The sequence below is a fragment of the Protopterus annectens genome, chromosome 2.part2 (assembly GCF_019279795.1).
Source record: "Protopterus annectens isolate FY-2018-M chromosome 2.part2, PAN1.0, whole genome shotgun sequence".
In the NCBI taxonomy this organism is placed as follows: Eukaryota; Metazoa; Chordata; order Ceratodontiformes; family Protopteridae; genus Protopterus; species Protopterus annectens.
In genome coordinates this window covers 40,224,572-40,245,778 of record NC_056730.1, presented here as the reverse complement: position 1 = coordinate 40,245,778, position 21,207 = coordinate 40,224,572, and the positions used below count along the sequence as shown (strand labels likewise).

Genomic DNA, 21,207 nt, shown 5'->3' with positions numbered 1-21,207 from the left:
GTGAACTGCCTTACCCTCATCAATGGCCTTAGTGACTGTTTCAAAAGTTGACCAAGTTCAAGAGGCAGGATCTGCCCTTGACAAAGCCAAATTGGGTAGGATCCAGTGTCTGTAGGTCCCCAATGTCTTTATTTATGAGTTCCATTATGATCCTCTCCATAGCTTTGCAGACAAGGCTTGTCAAGCTTATGGGGCGGTAATTTCAGGGTCCGTGAAGCACAGCCTTTGTGGTGGGACCACAGTTGCCGTCGCCATTTTTGGGTGTATCCTGTAGTAAGGCTAAGATTAAACAGCAGCCTTATGTGTGGGTTTAGTTCCTCATTGAGTTCGTAGCACCCAGCTGGGGACAACGTCCGGTCCCATTGGTGTTGTGGTTTTTGCTTTAGAGGGAGCAGCTCTCACCTGGGCATCTGAGATGTTTGGGAGGCTAGACTCTGGTGGGATAGATATTTCTCCTTTTGGGGAGGGAGGGAGAAATTTGCACTGAACCTGTCTGCCAGTATGTTGGCAATGTCTGTGGGTTCAGTGATTTTTATCATTTTGGACTAATTCTGAGCATATCTGGGAGTTTCCACCCAGGTTTCTAACATAGCTAAAGAAGGCCTTATGATTGTCTTTTGTGTCATTAGCGATTTTTCTCTCAAAGTTGGCCTTGGATGATTTTATGAGTGATCGTAGTTTTTGCTAGTATTGATCAGAGATGCCTTCCCTTTTAGGGATTTTGCTCTGTCATGTAGTAGCTTTCTCCTCTTGTTGTAGAGTTTGTTTATGGCTGGGGTCCACCAGACCGGGCGCCTGCCTTTGGTGGAAAGGATCTTGATTTTATTAGGGATTGCTTGATCCATACATTCCTGGAGGTGCTCGTAGAAGGCATTTGTAAGGGTTTCAGCAGCGTGGGTTGTGGTTTCCACTGGCTCTAGGGCTTTGAAGGATACCACTCCAGTCTTAAGAAATGTGAAGTTTGCTTTTGAGAAGTTCTTCACTGTGCTCTTTTTTGCTGGCGGTGGGGGGGGGATGTGGATCTCCAGTGAGATTAATTTATGGTCTGATCTCACCAATGAGGGATATACTTCCGGTGTGGAGCATTTTGTCCCCATGTTTGTGATGATCAGGTCTAGTATATTTTCTCCTCTTGTGGGAATGGTGACTAGTTGTTCCATAGCATTTGAGTTTATGAACTCCAGGAACCTTTGGGCTAGGGTGTTGGGGCTTGAGTAATGTTCCCAGTCTATGTTTGGGTAGTTGAAGTCACCCAATATGATGGTGTTTGGAGAGACATTCATACTCTCCAGTGTCTTCAGGAAGATGTGATCGAACAACAAAGGGTAGGGCTACTTTTCCTCACATTCAGGACTGTCATACTGCATTTTGGTACAGATTTAGACTATCAAGGGAAAACAACTCTCATTAGGATGTGGGGGCAGACAGGGATAAAAAATAATAATAAAATTAAGAATGAATACTTATTTTGTGGCAAACAGCTTTGAGAGGTGCAGAAAATTATGACTAGATAAAAAAATATATGTTTTTTCAGCATTTGCCTGTAGTGGTCCTTTAAAGGTCATGCTGCTAGATGCTAGGAGCCTTAACCTGAAAATGTACTCACTGGAATCTCTCCTTGCACTGGAAGATGCTGATGTCTGTGCTGTCACGGAAACCTTGTTTAGGGGTACAGAGAGCACCCCACCTTACCAGGCTACACCTCATTCCACACATTCCGACCCCAAAATGAGGTCAGGAAGACTAAGAGTGGTGGAGTTTCTATCTTCATTAAGGACAGGCACACCTCCAGACTGGTCTGCCAACATGATGCACTGGAACTACTCCAGGTGCAACTGACAGTTGGCAAGACACCCATCCAAGTTATAGCCAGCTGTAGACCCCCCCCTTCATGACTCAGGACACCCACACCTCTTACTTGGATCTACTTGACTCCATCAAGGTACCCCCTAACACCCTGATCTTTGGTGATTTCAACTATCCCACCATAGACTGGGTGAATTATTCCTGCACTAATGCACTCACTCAACGGTTCTTTGACTTCATCAATTCTAATGCACTAGACCAGCTTGTCTCATCCCCCACAAGGAGAGATAACATTCTGGACTTGGTTCTCACTAGCATGGGCGACCGCTGCACCACTCTTATGGTATGCTCTTCCCTGGTGAGAACAGGTCATCGGACTGTCTTGTTCAAAGTTTCTAACCCCCCCCCCCAACCATAATCATGCTGAAAAAAACTTCTCAAAAGCTGACTACAACCTCTTAAGGGAGGGTATCTGTAACTTCACACCACCTCCCCTCTCAGAGAATGCAGACAACTATGATGAACAGTACGCCAGTGCAGTATACAAGCACCTGTACAGCCGTATGGACTCAGCCATACCCAACAGAACTAAAACCTACTCAAGTAAATGCAAACCTGTTTGGTGGACATCTTCAGTCAACAGGCTTTACAACAAAAGAAAGCAACTGTTGTCCAAGGGTAAAAAGGAACAAATTCCAAATTGGAAAAACTCCCTCCTTAGCCTCAACATGCAAATTAGATCACTAGTGAAAACCTCCAAAGCCAATTATGAATCGAAACTAGCCTCCGAAACAAAGGGAAACCACAAAGCCTTCTTCATTTACATCAGCAACCTCCATGGTAAAGCCCAGGTTTGTTCCAAATTTGTCTGGTACTGAACAGTATCACTTACACTGATCCTGTTGACTTAGCTAACCTGCTAGGAGATAGCTTCAGTGCAAACTTCACCCCCTGCCTCCCCCCAAAGGCCCTTTCGACATCCCCAGTATTTGTCCTGCATCTCACATCTCCATAGATCAAGTGTTAAAGGCCCAGCTTCCATGGGACCTGTTAGTTTTCTGCATCATCTCCAGTAAGACCTGGCTTTGCCATTGAGCACCCTATTCAGCCAAAGCCCAAGTACAGGCTTCATTCCAGCTGAGTGGAAAACTGCCATTGTCATCCCCTTGCGCAAAGTCGGTGCCACTGCTGAGCCTGGAAACTATCGCCCCATTAGTTTGACAAGTCTGATCTGCAAAGCCATGGAGCATATTATTATGGATCTCATAAACAAGGACATAGGCAATCTCCAAGCACTTGACCCCACCCAGTTCATATTCGTCAAGAGCAGATCTTGCCTGTTGAACCTGGTTGACTTCTTTGAGACTGTCACCAAGGCCCTGGATGAGGGAAAGTCAGTACATACAGCTTACCTTGACTTGGCCAAGGCCTTTGACACAATCCCAAATCGGGCATCATCAAAAAGCTAACACAACTTGGTGTAAATCCCTGTCTCATTAGATGGTGGCCAGCTGGCTCACCGACAGGACCCTCAAGGTCAAAATAGGGACCTCCACATCCGATACCAGACCTGTCACCAGTGGAGTTCCCCAGGGATCTGTCCTTGGACCCCTACTGTTTGGCATTTACTTCTCAGAGGTCCAGCCAAAGACAGAAGGCCTGTGGCTGACCAAATTTGGAGAGAACTGTAAGCTGGATGCTGTCATTGACTCCTCAAATGATGTTAACATACTGCAAGAGGGTCTCACAGCAACTTATGACTGGTGCCAAAGTCATGGCCTCAAGCTACTGCAAGAGGGTCTCACAGCAACTTATGACTGGTGCCAAAGTCATGGCCTCAAGCTAAATGCAAAAAAAAATGTATCGTACCATTCGGCAGAAACATAGCCTCTACTAATTACCATGTCAACGGCAACCCCCTAAACACACAACCTGTGGTGAGAGACCCGAGTACTCAGGTTGATAACAACATTCGACCGTCTTGTAGCTGCAGTGGTCAGAAAAGCCTTTTACTTGGTTCATCTCTTAAGTTAAAGGGATTGCATCCAGAAAAAGGAGGTTATTACCTCTCTGTGCTCCTCCCTCATTAGACCAATAATTGAGTATAACGCCCCATTTAGTATGTACCTCTCCAAACTTCTGCACAAACTGGAAAAGCCACAGAAATACCTTGCAAAGAGAATCCATGGCCTCCAACACCTGTCCTATGCAGACAGGCTCAAATCACTACCACTTTACTAGGCATATTGCTCAGAGGTGATCTGTGTCTCGCCTACAAGGCAATTTTGGACCCTGCTCTACTAGAGATGCTCCATATCCGCAAGTCTAACTCCTTACCAGCTCGAAAGGCCTGAATCTAATATGTGACATCAACAAAACCTGATGGAGAGACAGGTTGGTCTCCCAGAGGCTTCCCCATCTCTGGAATAGACTTCTCATAGGTGTCAGAGTACCTCACTGACCCTCTTGAATCACAACCTTGATGAGTGGATGAGAAACCACAAATTTGTCCCAGGGATTCCACCTGTGTCCCTTGTTGACAGGGGTGACATGCTGACTGAGGTTTCTTTTTGGGGATAAACTCTTGGCTAGGCTTGTAAGGGCCCCCGGCCATTAGCCTTGTAACCTCCTATGATCCTAAAACTCCTGGGTTCTTTCCAGTATTTGCTAAGGGTATTACATGGTTTGGAAATCACTTCCCCCATTCTTGGACATTTCCCAGAATACTCAGGGAAAATTACCCTTTTTTCCAAAGGTACTTCATGGCCTGTTGGCTCAGGGAACAATTTAAGAAGTTCCAGCTCCTCAGAGGGAAAGGGTGAAAGTTCTTGGTCCCCAGGAAAGAAGGCAACCAGCGACCCATTCTGGATCTCTCTCAGATAAACACCTTTTTGAATGTTCCTTCCTTTTGGATGCTATCCTTTCAAACCTTGTTTCCTCATCTACTTCCTCAGGCATTTCTTTTTTCCCTGGATCTCAAGGATGTTTATCTGCAGCTTCAGCTTCCTTACAGCATTGCTGTTGGAAGACTGTTTATCTTTTGGCCCGTACCTCTGCCAGGTAGGTGTCTGAGCTGCAAGCCCTTATGACTGTTCTTCCTTTTTTGGCTTTTCATAAGGACAGGGTGTTTTGTTTCCTTTCATAGTAAGTCTTTAGATTTGACTGTTTCCAAGCAAAGCATTTCTTCTTAGATATCTAAAGCCATTTCTTTTTGTTATTCGTTTTATGAGAAGAGCCTTCCTTCTTTTGTTAAGGCTCATTCTACTAGGGCTGTAGCCTCTTCTGGTGCTGTTTTCAAGGGTTTAGATACTATTTCTATTTCTGAGGCAGCTACCTGGACTTCTGTACATAGTTTCACCAAACGCTATAAGTTTGATGTGATTTCTAGGGCCAGAGCTGGTTTTGTCAGGACCATTCTTTGTGGCTTCCTAGAGGGCTCTGCTGGTCCTTCTTGCTCCCAGTCTTCTTCCTGAGCTTTTGTACTGTCCCTGTTTTAAGTAATACTGCAGCAGCGATATGGAAGGACATAGTGCAGTTATGTAAAATCTTTCCATAACAATAGATGTCCTTCTCTTCACCATTGCAGTATTCAGTCCCTTCCTTCCTCTTCCCCCCGATTTATTTTCCTTCTGGATGTACTTGTTACTTAATAGTTTCCTTAGACTGTCATTCCTACTGGGGCTTTTTCAGGTCTAAAGATGGTACCTTCAGTTGTCAGCTTTATGCCCTGTGCCAGCCTTGTGCAGGGAACATGTGTGTGACATGCAGCATACCTGTTACAACCTAAAGTCTCTGGTATACTGCTAGACATTGGGCTGCCCTACGTAGGGAATCCCTATCATAAAGAATACTGTAACAGTGAAGATAAAGGACATCTACTGTTATGGACATATTTTTTACACAACTATTGTTCAAATCTCTCACATGCAAGTTAGATGTACTGGTTGTGCATGCATGAACATTTCTGGGACAAGTAATGATAGATGTACGTGTTTCTGGTTTGGACAAAGAATGTTTGTGGAATAAGATATGCAACCGTTTTTGAAGTGACAACGCACTATATAGCAATGGAGCAAAAAGCATTTTTATTTTTGAGCCATACAGGCCACCCAGCACCAAGACCTAGGCAGCCTGCATACGGACGCCCAAGGTACCTGGGGAAACAATTGGGTTCAGTTGTGTGGCTAGGCTTATAAAGGCCCTGGTGGTTGTTAATCTAGTAAATACCTATGAGTGAGACAATGTAAGAATCGTCTCATGCTCACTGACGACCAACTAATCCTTTTAGAAACTGATGTATTTGTGAGATGTAATGATACAGTGTCACTGGAGGCAAAACTCTGACACAAAAGGACTCAAAATAAAAATTAGGCTCTCTCTATTGTAAGTATTACACTTACCACTCATAATACTAACCCAACACATAGACCAGCATATGCTGAGCCGCACCCTTTGGAACCACAACAACCAAGTCCATAAGGCAAGCCAATACACTACCCAATATTTTAGTCATAGAAGACTGCATTGTGAGACTTACAGATGTCCAACATACCAGGCTGAATAAGTACAGTGTCCTCCCTAGTAAGGCCAGGTCACAAAGCCATCATAATAAATTTCAATTTTGTGACCCTGGCTAACCCAGTAGTATTTAGGAACTATTGTAAGGCAAACTTCCTACTCCTAAGTGATGACCTCAAGATTTCAAGCCTAACAAAACCTGGCTGAGAACACAGCTGTCTATGTAGAATTGTTAACAGAAACCCTTTCCAATCATGTGACTAAATCCATAGAGACAGCTGTGCCTTCTGGGAAAAAAGCCCAAATCTAACTCAAACTTACAACTCTGGTAGAATCTAAACATAAACAGATTGTACAAACAACAAAAGAAAAAAGGTCATGGCCAAGATTAGGAAACATTACGCCCAGCATGATAAAAACACTCTCAATCTAAACAAACAACCAAAAGGGCAAATTGTCTCCTAAAGCCATATTTGAGGTAAAGATACACACCAGACAAAGGACAACTGCAAGGCTCAATGCGATGTGCAGAACTGATTGTAAATGGAGCCAACTGCACAGCTGGAAGACATAACAAATTTGCTAGTTGACGAATTCAGAAATAAAAATCCACGGTATCTCTCAAAGTCTCAGAAAACCCAGTTTGCAACCTATACTGGGTCAAAAACAAACAAAGCAGAAACTTCATAGTGTGGAGGGTGTAAGGTTCACTCCTTGAAGTAAGTTATGCACCTAGTTCACTAATAAAAATTGAACTTTATAACTCATAGTTATTATTGCTCCATGAAAAACATATTACAACTCAGAAAACCGCCCCACTGTTTAAAAGACAAACATTTGATATGGGACTGATTAATGCTGACATTACACTCTATTATTATATTGTTATAAACAAATATCAAACATTATAAATATTTTACAGTGTAAATAACTGACATTGGTGCTGTTTTCTGATACTTTTACTCATTTAAACTAAGTGCTTTTTTAGTTAGATGCCACAATTGAACAGATCCTCAGGGCCTTAATGCCTTATTTTTAACATTTTTCACAGTATTTCCACCTTAGCAATTATAGCTATGATTTTCAGCCTACTTAGGTGTTCACTTGTAGATTTATACACATTTTTGCACACAAACCTGATGAAGTATTTATTTGGTACTAAAGCAATCTTAAATGTTTCAGTTTATAAGTCACTAATATTTATTTTGATAGATGTCTAGTGGTAAATTTTTTTGTTAGTCATTTTGTTAATGAGTTGGTTTCTTAGTTTGGATTAGTAGGTAAGCCTTAATAAGCCGTTCTTATATATTTTAATTTGCTTTTAGCTTTTTAGTTTCAGTTCTAATGTAGCACAGTCTGTTTGCACTATGGTGTTAAGGGGGAAGTTAGTTAAAGGAATGAGTTTATAGGTTCATAGGTTCATATGTTAGTACTAAGCTAACTACCCTTGCAAGCCATTTTAAGCCTAGCCAATTACCCCTTGTGAGACTCAAACCCTGCGCCTTGTGTTTGTAACTCAAACACCTTAACCATTAGGCCACCCTCCCAACCCGGAATGCTTTTATGTTTAATGCTTTTATTGCTCTTAACAGAACCACCCTTTGTAACCACTCCCTTGCTTCAAATAACCTATAATGCTTTTCATTATTCTCACCTAGGATCGCTTGTTTGTGTGTTTCAATAAAGGATATTCCAATTTTAACTCAAATGTGGACTGCCTACTATTTTATTAAGGTTCGATTTTTATTCGTGAACTAGGTGCATAAAATATTTCAAGGAGTGAACTTCACACCCTACACAATGCAAAGTTTCTGCCTAGTTGACAAATTCAGTTCTAATTTCACTTGTCACTGCTCTGATCCCACTTAAAAATCCCACCTTACTACCTCTTACACTTTTACCACCCACCTTTTGCAAGTGTCTTATCTCATTGGCATCTCTTTCTCTTTTTGTTGATAAAAATTTCTAACTTTTGTACTGCATGATATGCACATTATTGTAATGGTTATGTCAATTTCATTCTCCAGCCTTTTGTAAATTTCTTATGTTCTCATGTGAAATACATTATAATATTTACATGCAACTTCATTGTCAGATGTTTTTCTTTATGTAACTTTCTAACTGTCTGGAGCTTTTCTCCTCAGGTCTTCACTGAAAATGGTTCACTGACAAGTAATAAATAATCGCGCACACACACGCACACACACTGACTCAGGAAATGCCATCAGGAAAACCCCCACTCTTCAGCTATCACTAGGGAGCAGTTCCTAGATGTGCTCAATAAGGCCAAAAACAGTGCATCAGTGGGCCCCAGTAATATCCAAGGATGTCTCCTAAATAATCTGAAACATAACCTATTGGGACCACTGGAGTTGCTGTTTATCCATAGCTTCTACTCAGTCCTTGTGTCACTCAAATGAAGAACTGCATTAGTCATCTCACTCCACAAGGGCAGGCCATCAACAGACCTTTGGAATAACAGACCCGTAAGTCTGACTAGTCTCATATGCAAAGCCATGGAAAGAATTATGACAGAAATGATTAATAAGGGCATATAAAACCTTCAAACTCTGGATCCAGCCTTGTTTGGTTTCATCTAGGGCATATCATGCTTGTTTAGTCTGTTAGACCTTTTTGAGAAGGTCCTCAAGGCAATGGATGAGGGTAAAATAGTGTATACTGCCGACGTTGGCCTGGCTAAGGTATTTGATACAGTACCCTGTTTGGGCCTTGTTAACAAACTCTCTGATATAGGTATAAATCCCTGTATTACTTGTTGGATAGCCATCTGGCTCTCAGGACCTAGTAAGTTAGGAGGGAGGAGACCACCTCCACAACAATGCCAGTTGCTAGTTGAGTCCCTCAGGTCTCTGTTCAGTCTGCTCTTTTTTGGCTTCTACTTCTCAAATGTCAAGGCCAGTGTCAAAGGCCTCCGACTAAACAAGTTTGCAGATGATTGCAAATTAGGAGCAGTCATAGAATCACCCCCCCACCCCCACCTGCACTAACATCATACAGGGAGGACTAACACAAACAGGTAACTGGTGCAAAAGCCACTCCTTAAAAGTCAGTGCCAGGAAATTAATAGTACCCTTTGGAAAGTCAGACATGCTAGGAAATTACCTAATTGTTAACAGACTCCTAAGAGTTGAACCAGTAGTCGGGGATTTGGGTGCATATGTAGACAGTAACTTGACTTTCGACCAGCATGTGTCAAAGGTAGTAAGGAAATCATTCTATGTTGCTCAACTTATAAGCAAAGGGCATGGCGTCTAGGTCCAAGGAAGTTATCGTTCCACTGTATTTGGCCCTCGTCAGGCCGATCATTGAGTGCAACACTCCTTTCTGTATGTACCTGACCAGGCACATGCAACAACTGTAACGTCCTCAGAGGTTCCTAATAAAAAGAATACAGGGCGCAAGCCACATGTCCTTTGCAGATTCCCTCAAAGCCCTATGTCTGTTGTTTCCTACAAACTTTCAAGTGGTGATCTATGTCTGGCACACAAGACATCCTTGGATCCCACTCTGATGGACCTTTTGCATATCCACAAAACGTACAGCATTAGAATTACTCAAGTCAGGGATTTAAACATTGCTTGTAACAAGCAGGATATGGTGGGGGGACAGGTATCTGTCTCAGAGAATTCCCCTTCTCTGGGGCAGCCTTCCCATCCACGTGAAGAAGAGCTTTTCCCTTACCCTACTTAAGGGAAACCTGGACCAGTGGATGAGAATTTGGAAAGTCACCCCTGGTTTAGCACCTACAACTCCTAGATAGAGGCAGCCTGTAAATCTTGCCCTAGTTTACATGTAAAAGGCACATAAACCTGTGAGATACAATTGACATGCTTGGCTAGGCTTATAATGGTCATTAGCCTAGTATACACCTATGAACTTATAAACCTATAAAAGAAAAAAGCTAATTGCATGCAAAAATACATCTGTCAAGATGCCAAAAACGCTCTTGCTAAACTAAACAAGAAACTCTGGACATTGATGAAATTAACCAAAGCCAAATATGAGGTAAAAATGGCCATCCAGGTAAAGCATAACCACAAAACTTGCTTTACTTGTGTCAAAAATGTCAGAAAAAATGCCCAGCGCTGTGTAGAGTTAATAATAAAAGATGTCACATGCGTACACCCAGAGGACATAGCCATTCTTATAGCAGACAGATTTATCTCAAATTGCACTCCTTCACCTCTCCAATATTCTCAGATCACACAACCATACCTACACCCCCTCAGATCTACCAAGAACAAGTTCTTAATGTGCTGCCTAAGGCCAAGAACATTATGTCTAAGGGGCCAGATAACATAAAAGACTACTTACTAGTCAGCTCGAAACATGACTTGTTGAAACCCTATAGAAGTTGTATAATATCAGCCTGAGAACAGGCTTTGTGGCAGATGAGTGGAGGACAACAGTAGTCATTCCCTTGCACAAAAGTGGAACTTCAGTAGATCCAGGTAATTAAAGACCCATAAGCCTGACCAGTCGCATCTGTAAGGCTATGGAAAGGATCATTATGGAATTAATGCGTAAGGATATTGGCATCCTACAGACTCTTGACCCAACTCGTTCCAAAATCAACAAGGGCAGGCCCTGCCTACTTAACCTGATCTTCTACTTCTAAAAAGTTACTGAAGCAATGGACAAGGGCAAAGTAGTGCACACCACATATCTAGACTTTGCAAAGGCATTCAACACCATCTCACATTCCAGTATCATTGATAAACTCTCCTAACTAAATGTCAGTCCTCATTTAACTTGTTGGATAGCAAATTGGCTCACAGATAGAACCCAGAAAGTTAGGGTGGGCAGCTCAACCTCCTCCAAAAGACTTGTCACTAGCAGTAGACCCTAGTGTTCAGTCCTTCATCCACTCCACTTTGGCTTTTACGTCTCAGAAGTCAAAGCTAATGTTAAGGGTTTGTGACTGAACAAGTTTAGAGATGACCACAAACTTGGTATGATCATAAACCCCCCAGAGGACACAAAATATTCCAGAAGGCCTGTCCCAATCAGTAGCTTGTTTTAAAACCATGACTAAAACAAAATGCCAAGAAGTGTGTAATAGGTTTTTTGGCAAATATGATGCGTCATGTAACTATCACATTGACTGCACACCCCTGAAAACTGATCCCATATTTAGTGATGTGGAAACCTATGTTGACAATTAACTGTCCTTTGATCACTTGCCCTGTATCAACTGTTGTAAGGATGTCCTTTTCTGTTGCACAGCTTGTATCTAAAGGTATTGCATCTAGATCCAGAGATGTAATTGTTCAACTGTACTCTGTACTCATCATGCTGCTCATTGAGTATAATGCCCCTTTCAGTTTGTACCTGCCCAAACACTTGCCACAACTGGAGCCACCAAGTTTTCACACTAAAAGAATATCAGTGCCCAAAACTGTACAAACCCTCTCAAACCGCTGTCCTCCTACTCAATATCATATGTCAACTTTGAGGTGACCTCTGCCTTGCGTATAGTTTTATCGGTCTCTGTTCTGTCAGACTTGGTATACATTCGCAAGCCCAATTATATCATAAGCACCTGGTCAAGAAATCTCTATCTGGTTTGCAAAATAAATCTAACATGTTGAAGGTGTAGGTTTGTATCACACAGAATGTCTCTTCTATGAAATCACCTTCCATTCCACGTAAAGCAAGTGCTTCTCTTACTCTATTCAAACGTAATTTGGATGAATGGATTGGCAACTGCAAATTCACCACAGGTTTACAACCTCCTGCCCTTCATTTGAGAGGAGAAATGTGTAAATATCACAGTATTTCCTTGTTCATCCCATCATTAGGTTATTTGTATGCAGAATATAAGAACTGAAAACTGCTGTGGGATTGTAAGACAAGGCTTCCTAAGATCCTCATGTATCGCTAAAGTACTAAGTACCTACAAACCCATGTGTTTTAAGCTGGAATGGAATACCTGACTGCTGGCATTTATTTAGATTAAAGAAATAAGCATTTTCTGTTCTATAAAATGTAATATTTTGATTTTACAGACAGCAGTCTGTATGATTTATTGGTGCATTCATCATGTTACTGTATGACATTTAAAATTGCTATTATTCATTGCTGCTTAAATCACAATAGTAAGGGATCATTATACCAGTGCATTAAATATAAAGTCATTTATTTTTCTGTAGCCTGAAAGTAGATTCATCATTGAATAGAATATTTGAGCTGTTTCTAAAAACATTCAGTGCTTGGCTTATTGCTGCTGCAAACTTATATATCCATCTGTTCTCTTTATGTAGCCAGTCTCTGTCGGTGGGCTTCTAGTAAACTTGATTGGTGTCTGTGCTTTTAGCCATGCCCATTCGCATGGAAACTCTCGAGGAGGATGTCAGTCCCACGAGCACAACCATGTACACCATGGACATGGACATGGGCATGGACACTCACACAGTGAGCATGGTCATGGTCACAGCCACGGGCATAATCATTCCCACAGTTCCTCAGGTGGAGGAATGAATGCTAACATGAGAGGTAAGGATTAGCTTTCTTTAAAATGAGTTTTGAAAATGTTATAGTTATGTTACCTCTTGAAGTGTATTATATCCATTCATCCAAGTTAAGGAGATTTACAGGATTAACAGGCAGTATAGTATACTGGTTGAAATGATGGGTTGTAACACTGGAGACCTAGGTTTGATGTCATAATTTCCCATTTGCATACTATGTGACTTTGAACAAGTTATTTAGGGTCATTGTATTTTTAAGTGTCCTTTGAAAAAGGAGCATCTCTATTGAGCCACCTGAGTGGATCCAGTCAAAAACAAACACACAATGTTTCTAGCTTTATTGGTGTAGAGAAATAAAGCCCTGACTGTAACATAGGCAACTAGACTTTGATTGCCAGTTTGGGTGCATGTTGAAGGTGGCTTAAGGGAAAAGTGAAAGGAGTATGAGGCTTAGCCTTCTCACTTATTTTCAGGGAGAGGAGTGATGAGCATATGTTCAGGCACACTGTCCATGTTTGAATTCCCACTGAAGGCACACTGTCCATGTTTGAATTCCCACTGAAGACCTGGATTACATGAGGAGATGCTGTCTGCAAAGAGGATAGGGCTACCAGTTTTGTTATACAGAATGAACTAAAATCTTAAGGCTTGTTTCAAAATCCGCCCCCTCCCTTATAGCTGATGGCTTCTGCTACTAGTTCACCTAGCTGTCACCCCAGGGAATGAATGGGCCAGAGGCTGTTATTTCCTGGGAGACAAAAGAGTTTATTATTTGTTAGGCAGACAGTTGGGAAAGGCTTGATGGTCAGTAAGGAGACTGGGTCAAAAACAGAAAAAAATAATTAAATCTAATTATTTCACAGAACCACTTACACATATCTCATTTCTTTAATTTGTGGCTATCAGGAGTAAAAGAAATTATTCAAGTAAACCCCTATGTTACAGATCTTTGTGATTTTATCTATAGAATTTAATTTAAGTTCTAACTGTTATGTAGTCATGTTTAATGTGTGCAGTGTATAATAATTTTCTACCAACAAATTTATTTAAGCACGTATGTTTTTTAGTTTCATTTTTATGACTGCACTTGTTTATCATGTTAGCAATGGAAGTTGTCATGACAGTAAAGATATCTGTTGTGGATACAAGTAAAAATCAGGTGAAAGCCATTAGACTATATACACACATTGTTAATCTGTATGTCTGTGGCAGCTATGTATAATTTGATACAGAAAGCTGCCCTCTTATTCCTGTTGGGACTGTGGTCTTATTCTTTGGTAGGGCTATTTTTGTCTTTAGACAGTGAAGAACAATAAACAGAATTTGAACAAAAAAAAAAAAAAAGATTACTTCATTGTAGTGCCACCCCCAAAAAAAAATGTGGAACCTCTTTATCAATAAACAACATACAAGCTTCCCTTTGCCTGAATAACTTTGTAATACAGCCTTTTTTCTTGGCAATCAGCAGTCCCTTCCATTGCTCTCATGCTGAAGCCATTATTGATGTTGACTAGTTTAAGCTGTCCATGAAAAGCATCAGTAGGTAACCATTTATCATAATGTCATAGGAGGTTCCTAGGCTAACAGCTCCAGGGCCCTTGCAAGCCTAGCCAAGTTGTTCCCAAGGGTGTCTGGTTCAAATAGACACTAAAATCATCACCTATTGCCCCTGTCCGAGAGAGATATAGGTGGAACCCCTGCGGCAAATTTACAGTTACCCATCTAGTCATCCAAATTACGCTTAAATATGGACAAATGAGGGGCTTTGTTTCACAAGAATTGGAAGCTTGTTCCAAAGGTGGGGCAACCTCTGTGAGACAATCTGTCTCTCCAGAAAGTTCTTTTGACGTCGCATACCAAGTTAAGGTCCTTTGAGTGAGTGACCCTTGTGCCATTTGACTTACAAATGTGCAGCATTTCAATTAAAGCCGGATCAGAGATTACTCTGTATGCAAGGCACAGGTTGCCTCTGAGAGCAGTTTGTACGTTACAGAGTAAAGTGACAATGATTACAGTCTGTCCGCATAAGACAGATCTTGAAGACCCTGAATGTTCTTTGCAAGGAACCTTTGTGGTCCCACTGATTGTTGCAGGTATTTGGAAAGGAACATACCAAAGGGAGCATTGTACTCTGTTATTGGTCTGATGAGGGAAGAGTACAGTGGGGTTATAACCTCTTTTTTTCTGGAGGCAATGTCCTTAGTTATGAGACGAGCAATATAAAATGCCCTTCTTACCACTGTGGAGACATGGTGATCAAAGTTAAGGTTGCTGTCAACCTCTGTGCCCAGATCTCTCACCACTAACTGTGTGCTTAGGGTATTGCTATTGAAGTGGTAGTTTGCAGGAACATCACCCTTGCCGAAGGGGATGATAATGCATTTTTTTTTGCATCAAGTTTAAGACCATGACTTTGGCACCAGTCATTAGTCTGCGTAAGACCTTCTTGCAGGATGCTGACATTGCTAGGGGATTCAGCGATCGCTCCCATTTTGCAGTCATCAGCAAACTTTGTCAGCCACAGTACTTACGTTTTAGCCAGTACTTCAGAGAAGTAGATTCTGAGTAGTAGGGGTACCAGAACTGATCCCTGTGGAACACTACTGGTTATGGGTCTGCTGGAGGAGGTGTAGTCCCCTATTTTGCCCATATGAGTTCTATCAGTGAGCCAGTTTACAACCCACCTGACAGTATATGGGTTGATACACAGCTGGGCGAGTTTATCAATGATGCCTGAGTGGGGATTGTGTTAAAGGCTTTGGATAAGTCTAGATATGCTGTATGCACAGATGCACCCTTGTCTAGGTCTTTGGCGATTGTCTCAAAAAATTCCACCAAGTTTAACAGGCAAGATCTCCCCTTGACAAAGCCAAACTGGGTGGGGTCAAGCATTTCCTATACCTTTGTTAATAAGGTCCATGATGATTCATTCCATGGCCTTGCAGATAAGGCTGGTCAGGCTAATGGGTCTGTAGTTCCTGTGGTCTGTGGAAAACCCCCCTTTGTATAAAGGGATGATGGTAGCTGTTTTCCATTCTGAAGGGATGAAGCCAGTGCTTAGGCTGTGATTGAAAAGGGTGCTCAATGGTGATGCTAATTCCTGTTTTAACGCTTGTATAACACAGCCCAGGATGTTGTCTGGTCCCATAGTGGCTGTGTTTTTGGCCTTGGAGAGGACATTTAAGACCTGCTCCTTGTAGATGCGAGGTGGGGGGACAGATGTTAGTGATGCTTTGGGGTATATGTGGCAGGGACAGGGGAGTGAAGTTTTCACTGAACCTGTCAGCCAGCAGGTTTGCTATATCCACAGGTTCTATATATGTAGTACCATTAACTACTAAGAGTTCAGCACAATTCTGGGCCTTACCTTTGAGGTTATGGATGTAACTAAAGAACGCCTTGTTATCCGTAATCAGGGAAGCTAATTTGGATTTGTATTTAGCTTTGGAAGACCTCACTAGGAGTCTTATTTGCTTGTTTAAGTTGAGGGAGTTTCCAGTTTTGAGACCGTTTCTTCCTACTCTTAGACAGCAATTTCTTTCTCCTATTGCATAGCCTTTTAATGGCAGTTGTCCACCTGGCAGGTTTGTTTTTCCTTTAAGATGTAACTTTGATTCTATCAGGTACAGCAGAGTCAATACAGTTGTACAGGTGCTTGTATAAAGCATTGGTGTATAACTCAACATAGGTGTGTCTGTTCCATCAGTGGGGGAGGGGCTATGAAGCTATTTATGCTGTCACGTAAGAGGTTGTAATTGGCCTTGGAGAAGATTTTTAGTCTAGTCTTGTGTTATACAGTAGTTACTTCTAGCAAGACTGACTTGTGGTCAGATCTCACCAGAGATGCCCACATACTAGGGGGTGGTACAGCTGTCCCCCATGTTGTTGAGCACCAGATCCAGGATGTTTGAGCCCTTTGTGGGTGTGTCAACCAGCTGGTCCAGGCGATTGAAGTTATCGAAGTTCAGGAACCTTTGGGCAAGTGAGTTAGAACATGTATTATTTACCCAGTCTATGGACAGGCATTTTAAATGTTGGGACCTGCTAGAATGAGTCCAGAAACATGAAGAATGAAAAATTCTACATTTAGTCATGGATGACTTAAAAACTTAAGTCCTGGAAGGTAATGCAGGGTTTGAAACTTTGTCTTCTAGACTGTTTTCCTGTCCTTTATAGGATAGTATACAGAGCAAGATGCTTGCCTGTCACCAACTTAACAGTAGCTTTTGTATAAATGACAGATCTATGTATTCCAAACTAATTTGGGAAAAAAGTCTTTGCAGGCTGTTCTGTCTGTCTACCCTAGGGCTAGCATCAATCCTATCTCCTGAAGAATGAAGGAAATAGAGCAGAGCACCCTTTCCTTTACCCTTGAAGGAAGAAGAGAAACACCTATGTGCAACAGATGCAGTCACCATTAAAATTACACACAAAATGTGATCATGTATATTCTCTGTCAGGTACCTCACACAAGGATGTAATGTTTGGGGAGATGACCTGATAAGGTCATTTTTTATTGGGCATTTAAAAAAAAAACTTCCTTTCCTAAACAGAGACACTGTCAACTAATGAGGCAGGATAAGCAGCTCTCATTCCACACTCTGTATTAATGTTTCTGGAATTTGACAGGTACCACCAGTAACATCTTTCAAAGGGCTCTTAAAGAAAAGTTGGATCCGTTTTCTCAGTCACCATTAATTTGAACTCCAAGCTGTTACAAAGGAAAATGGAGGTTATTGCTACTCTCCCAGACAATGACTCAAGGATGTTGAATAGATTTGGAACATACATTTATACTTCGATCCATAAATTAGAAGATGCACATGATTTAATTTTAAATCTCCGTTTCCAGGGTAAACCTGTCCAAATACTGTAGATTTCCATTTTTTTACCTAGTAAACCATTTCTTCCCAACCAGCATATTTATGTTTTAATGAAATTTGTTATTGCACTCTTCCCAGATCATGAAAAATGTTTGTTTTATTGTTCTCTTTTTAAGCATATCAGTGTGAATATATGTAATTGTCACATTAGTTTAGCTCCCAAATGTTTGATGCTGTGTACTACTTATTTCCTGTTACATTGATATTCTGGAACGTGCACCACTGTCACTTCTTAGAACTTACTAATGCGTGATGTTTTCCGTTAATCCTATTTTAATGAATGCCATTATTTTTGTATATCTTTCTTTATAGCTTGTTTAAACTTTGTAATATTGTACATCTACTGTTTCTTGGAGTTTTTCCTCCCTGGGCTTTCTTTGAAAATGGGCAGTGCGCCTAGTTGGGCATTCCTTGTAAACAAAAGTAAAAAGATAATACATACTTATAAATCTTCACCTTACATAAAAGTACAGGAAATTGGGTAGACTTTACCTGAAGTTAACTCTTAAGCTCAAGCTAAATAGGCTTCTGGACAGTAGAGAAGGTAAGCCAGTATGGGATTAAACGTGCCTACAACTCACTGAATGCTTCCATTGAGGGCAGCAGCTTTTGAAGCTTCATTATAGACATGCAGTTTTGGTTTAGGTCCCAGACACAGCCTATTGGTGTTTAGCCTAAGCTTCTGTATGTTGTTGTTTCCTCAGATGCTGTGTTTAGGCAGCACATAGATGATCTGCTGACAGATCTCGACAAAAATAAGAAGTATTAGCACAACAGCTTTGTGGTAAGATTTCTGCTTCACAGTGCCATAGTTTGGGGTTCAGTCCTGACTGCTGGTTAATGTCTGTGTGGACCTTACATGTTCCAAGCACCTTTAAAAAACATGGCAGTTGATTGAGTGCATTAAATTGTGTGTGTGTGTGTGTGTGTGTGTGTGTGTGTGTGTATGCACGCATGTGTAACATTTGTGCTTGTTATTGTGGCTTGTCTTCCAGCTGAAAAGGGTTAGTGGACCAGTCCACTTGTCTGCTTAACAAAATTAAAATAAGAAAGGAAAAACAAAATTAGCTGTTATGAGGAGTTTCATGAACTGCAATTTAAAATTCTATGACTTTTTCCAATCCTGAAACACCTTTTTAAAGAGGCTGTAACCTAGCCAGCAGCTGCAAAAACAAAACAGCCCTACGAAACCCCAAAGAAGATTCCATTAGCAGCAGCAGTGATGTTTACAGAAACTCCCTGCTATACTTTCCCCTTTAGCTATTAGGCATAACACTTTTTTCGATGTTGAAAAAAAAAATTGTAGACAAGTGAGTTTTGCAGCTGATTTCAAAAGGGTGTACTTTGGGGAAAACATTTTTCAAGTTTTGATCCACATTTAAAAAAATGTATGCATACGTTATTAACATTTGGACGTACACTAGAAGCTAGCTGAGTTGTTATCAGAAGTATACGAGTCCTTTCCATGTATCTTATATTGGAATCATGTCGACTCGCCAAAGGTAATGTTGGAGACAGTAAAAACTTCAAAAACTTTTTGCCAAGACTACCTTCAATGAACATAGGAAAACTTTTTTTTTTTTTTTTGCAGAAAGACTAGCCCCCTGCACCCCCAGACTTATATATACCAACTCCAAGGTGACACAGTACTGAAGAAAAAGGCAACCTCCACTGTAGGCGACGTTATTTTTGGTGAACAGTGTTCAAACATTTTACACTCACCAAGACTAATTTTCCAGTTTGACACATTCTCATTGTACTCCCAAAGAAGATTAATAAGTGGAGACCATTTCTGGACTTGCCATCTCAGAATTTGTTAATAGTGGTCACAGAGTTGGCAGCTCTCCAAGTAGCTTTAGCTGCTGTGGACATGGCAGAATTCTTACTCCTCTGGTTGTGTTACAGGATGTGTTAAGCTTTCAGGGTGAAATGTTTCATTTCCAGTGTTCATCTTATTAATTTGATATATTCGGTGCCTCAAACACAAATTAGTTAACTGTAATCTTTATACACCTAAAGACTGAACCACATAGACTGCTTTGTATTAACAGTCTCCCAAATTTAGTTAGTTCCCTCTACATTTGTGTTCCATAGCCAAATGCTTTATTCATCTAGAAATCACAGTCCTTCAGAGGCAGAGCATCCTTGTAGAGGCATCCAGTTTTTAAGAGCAGCATTGGGCTTCAAGGTTCAAATTATTACTCCTTACACAATAGGTATCTGGTTTGGCAACAGAACAGCAAGGCATTTCTCAGGACTGTGAGGTTTGTATCATCCTGCATTCTGATTGCACCTGGGGCTATTGCACATGAGGAAATCTCTGCTGTTGCTAAACAATTTTTTTGGAGATAAGAAACTTATTTTTGCAGAGAATGATTCCTTTATGACTTTCAGTATTAAAGGAGTCCATGCAGACAGATACCCTGTGCAAGGAAATTCTGTTTTTCCTTTCCTGAATTCACTGAGAGCAGATTCCTCACGTCATGTTTGGGAGCTCATCTGCAGTGCATGGCACTTGGTCATCATTGGAATGATTTATCCGTGTAATTTTCAAGGAAATGAAAGCAGCACTAAAAATAAGCTTGCAGGTTATAGTCACGCGATCACTTGCCCTTTAAAAACAGTTGCTTGTTTGATGACGATTCCTGCATGCTGGAGTGGGATTGTAGTGTTTAAATCGTAATACTTTGGTGGTCGTATTAGATCACACAGTCCTGGAGAAAGAGTATAACAGATGTTGCATTGTTTTCCAGTAGCTACTTTCCTCATAATATGACAAGCTGGAGTACATGTGTTACAAGAATGTGTACTTAAGATACCATTTAAAAGATGCTATTACAAAGTTATTGTAATGCAGGCTTGACTGTGTCAAGGAGGTAGTAGACATGAACCCTACAGCTCTGTACAGACAGTGCTGCATTAATGTGGTACTTAAGCAAGGTGTCAGAGCCTCTCTTTTATATAAGCAGTAGATATTTGTGGATAGACTATCAATCACATCAGTGTTCAGGCATTCTGTCTTCCAGGAAAATGTATTTATTCATTCATTCATTTATTTATTTCTTGGCATTTGTTTACTGGGAAACTCAAACTGAGCAGTGCCCTTTTTTAGCAGAGGTCCAGGGAGAAAAGCTCCATCATTTGCATAGTTTCATAATTTACAGTTGATTTCATTCAGAAGCAACAGTTCCTTTTTTCGGATATCCTTTTTTTAAACACCTTTGTTAAATTATCACTTAAGACATAGGCAAGACATCCTTGACACCAGGTATGTAAATACTTTTTTTTTTAATTCAGGGAGGTGCATCCTGTGCAGTATAATCAGTATGTATACATTGTCAGGTTTTATATAAGAACATTTCTTACTGTAAAGTCTTGTTCAACATTTAAGACACAGGAGGATAATGTAAAAAGTTAGACTAGCCCAAAGAGAGGAATGAGGGGAGAAGGCATAGGAAGATAAAGTAGATGAGATGAATAGAGTAGGGTACAGTTGTGATGCGCAACAG

At 41.0% G+C, this 21,207-nt stretch overlaps 1 protein-coding gene across 1 annotated transcript in view; it reads left to right on the top strand.

The window, feature by feature from the left end:
• SLC30A5 (solute carrier family 30 member 5) overlaps positions 1-21,207 on the top strand; it is a 1,152,350-nt gene that overhangs the window by 988,701 nt on the left and 142,442 nt on the right. Inside the window, exon 13 of the mRNA XM_044063733.1 lies at positions 12,609-12,840. Coding sequence (XP_043919668.1) covers positions 12,609-12,840 — 232 coding nt within the window. The remainder of the gene's footprint in view (positions 1-12,608; positions 12,841-21,207) is intronic.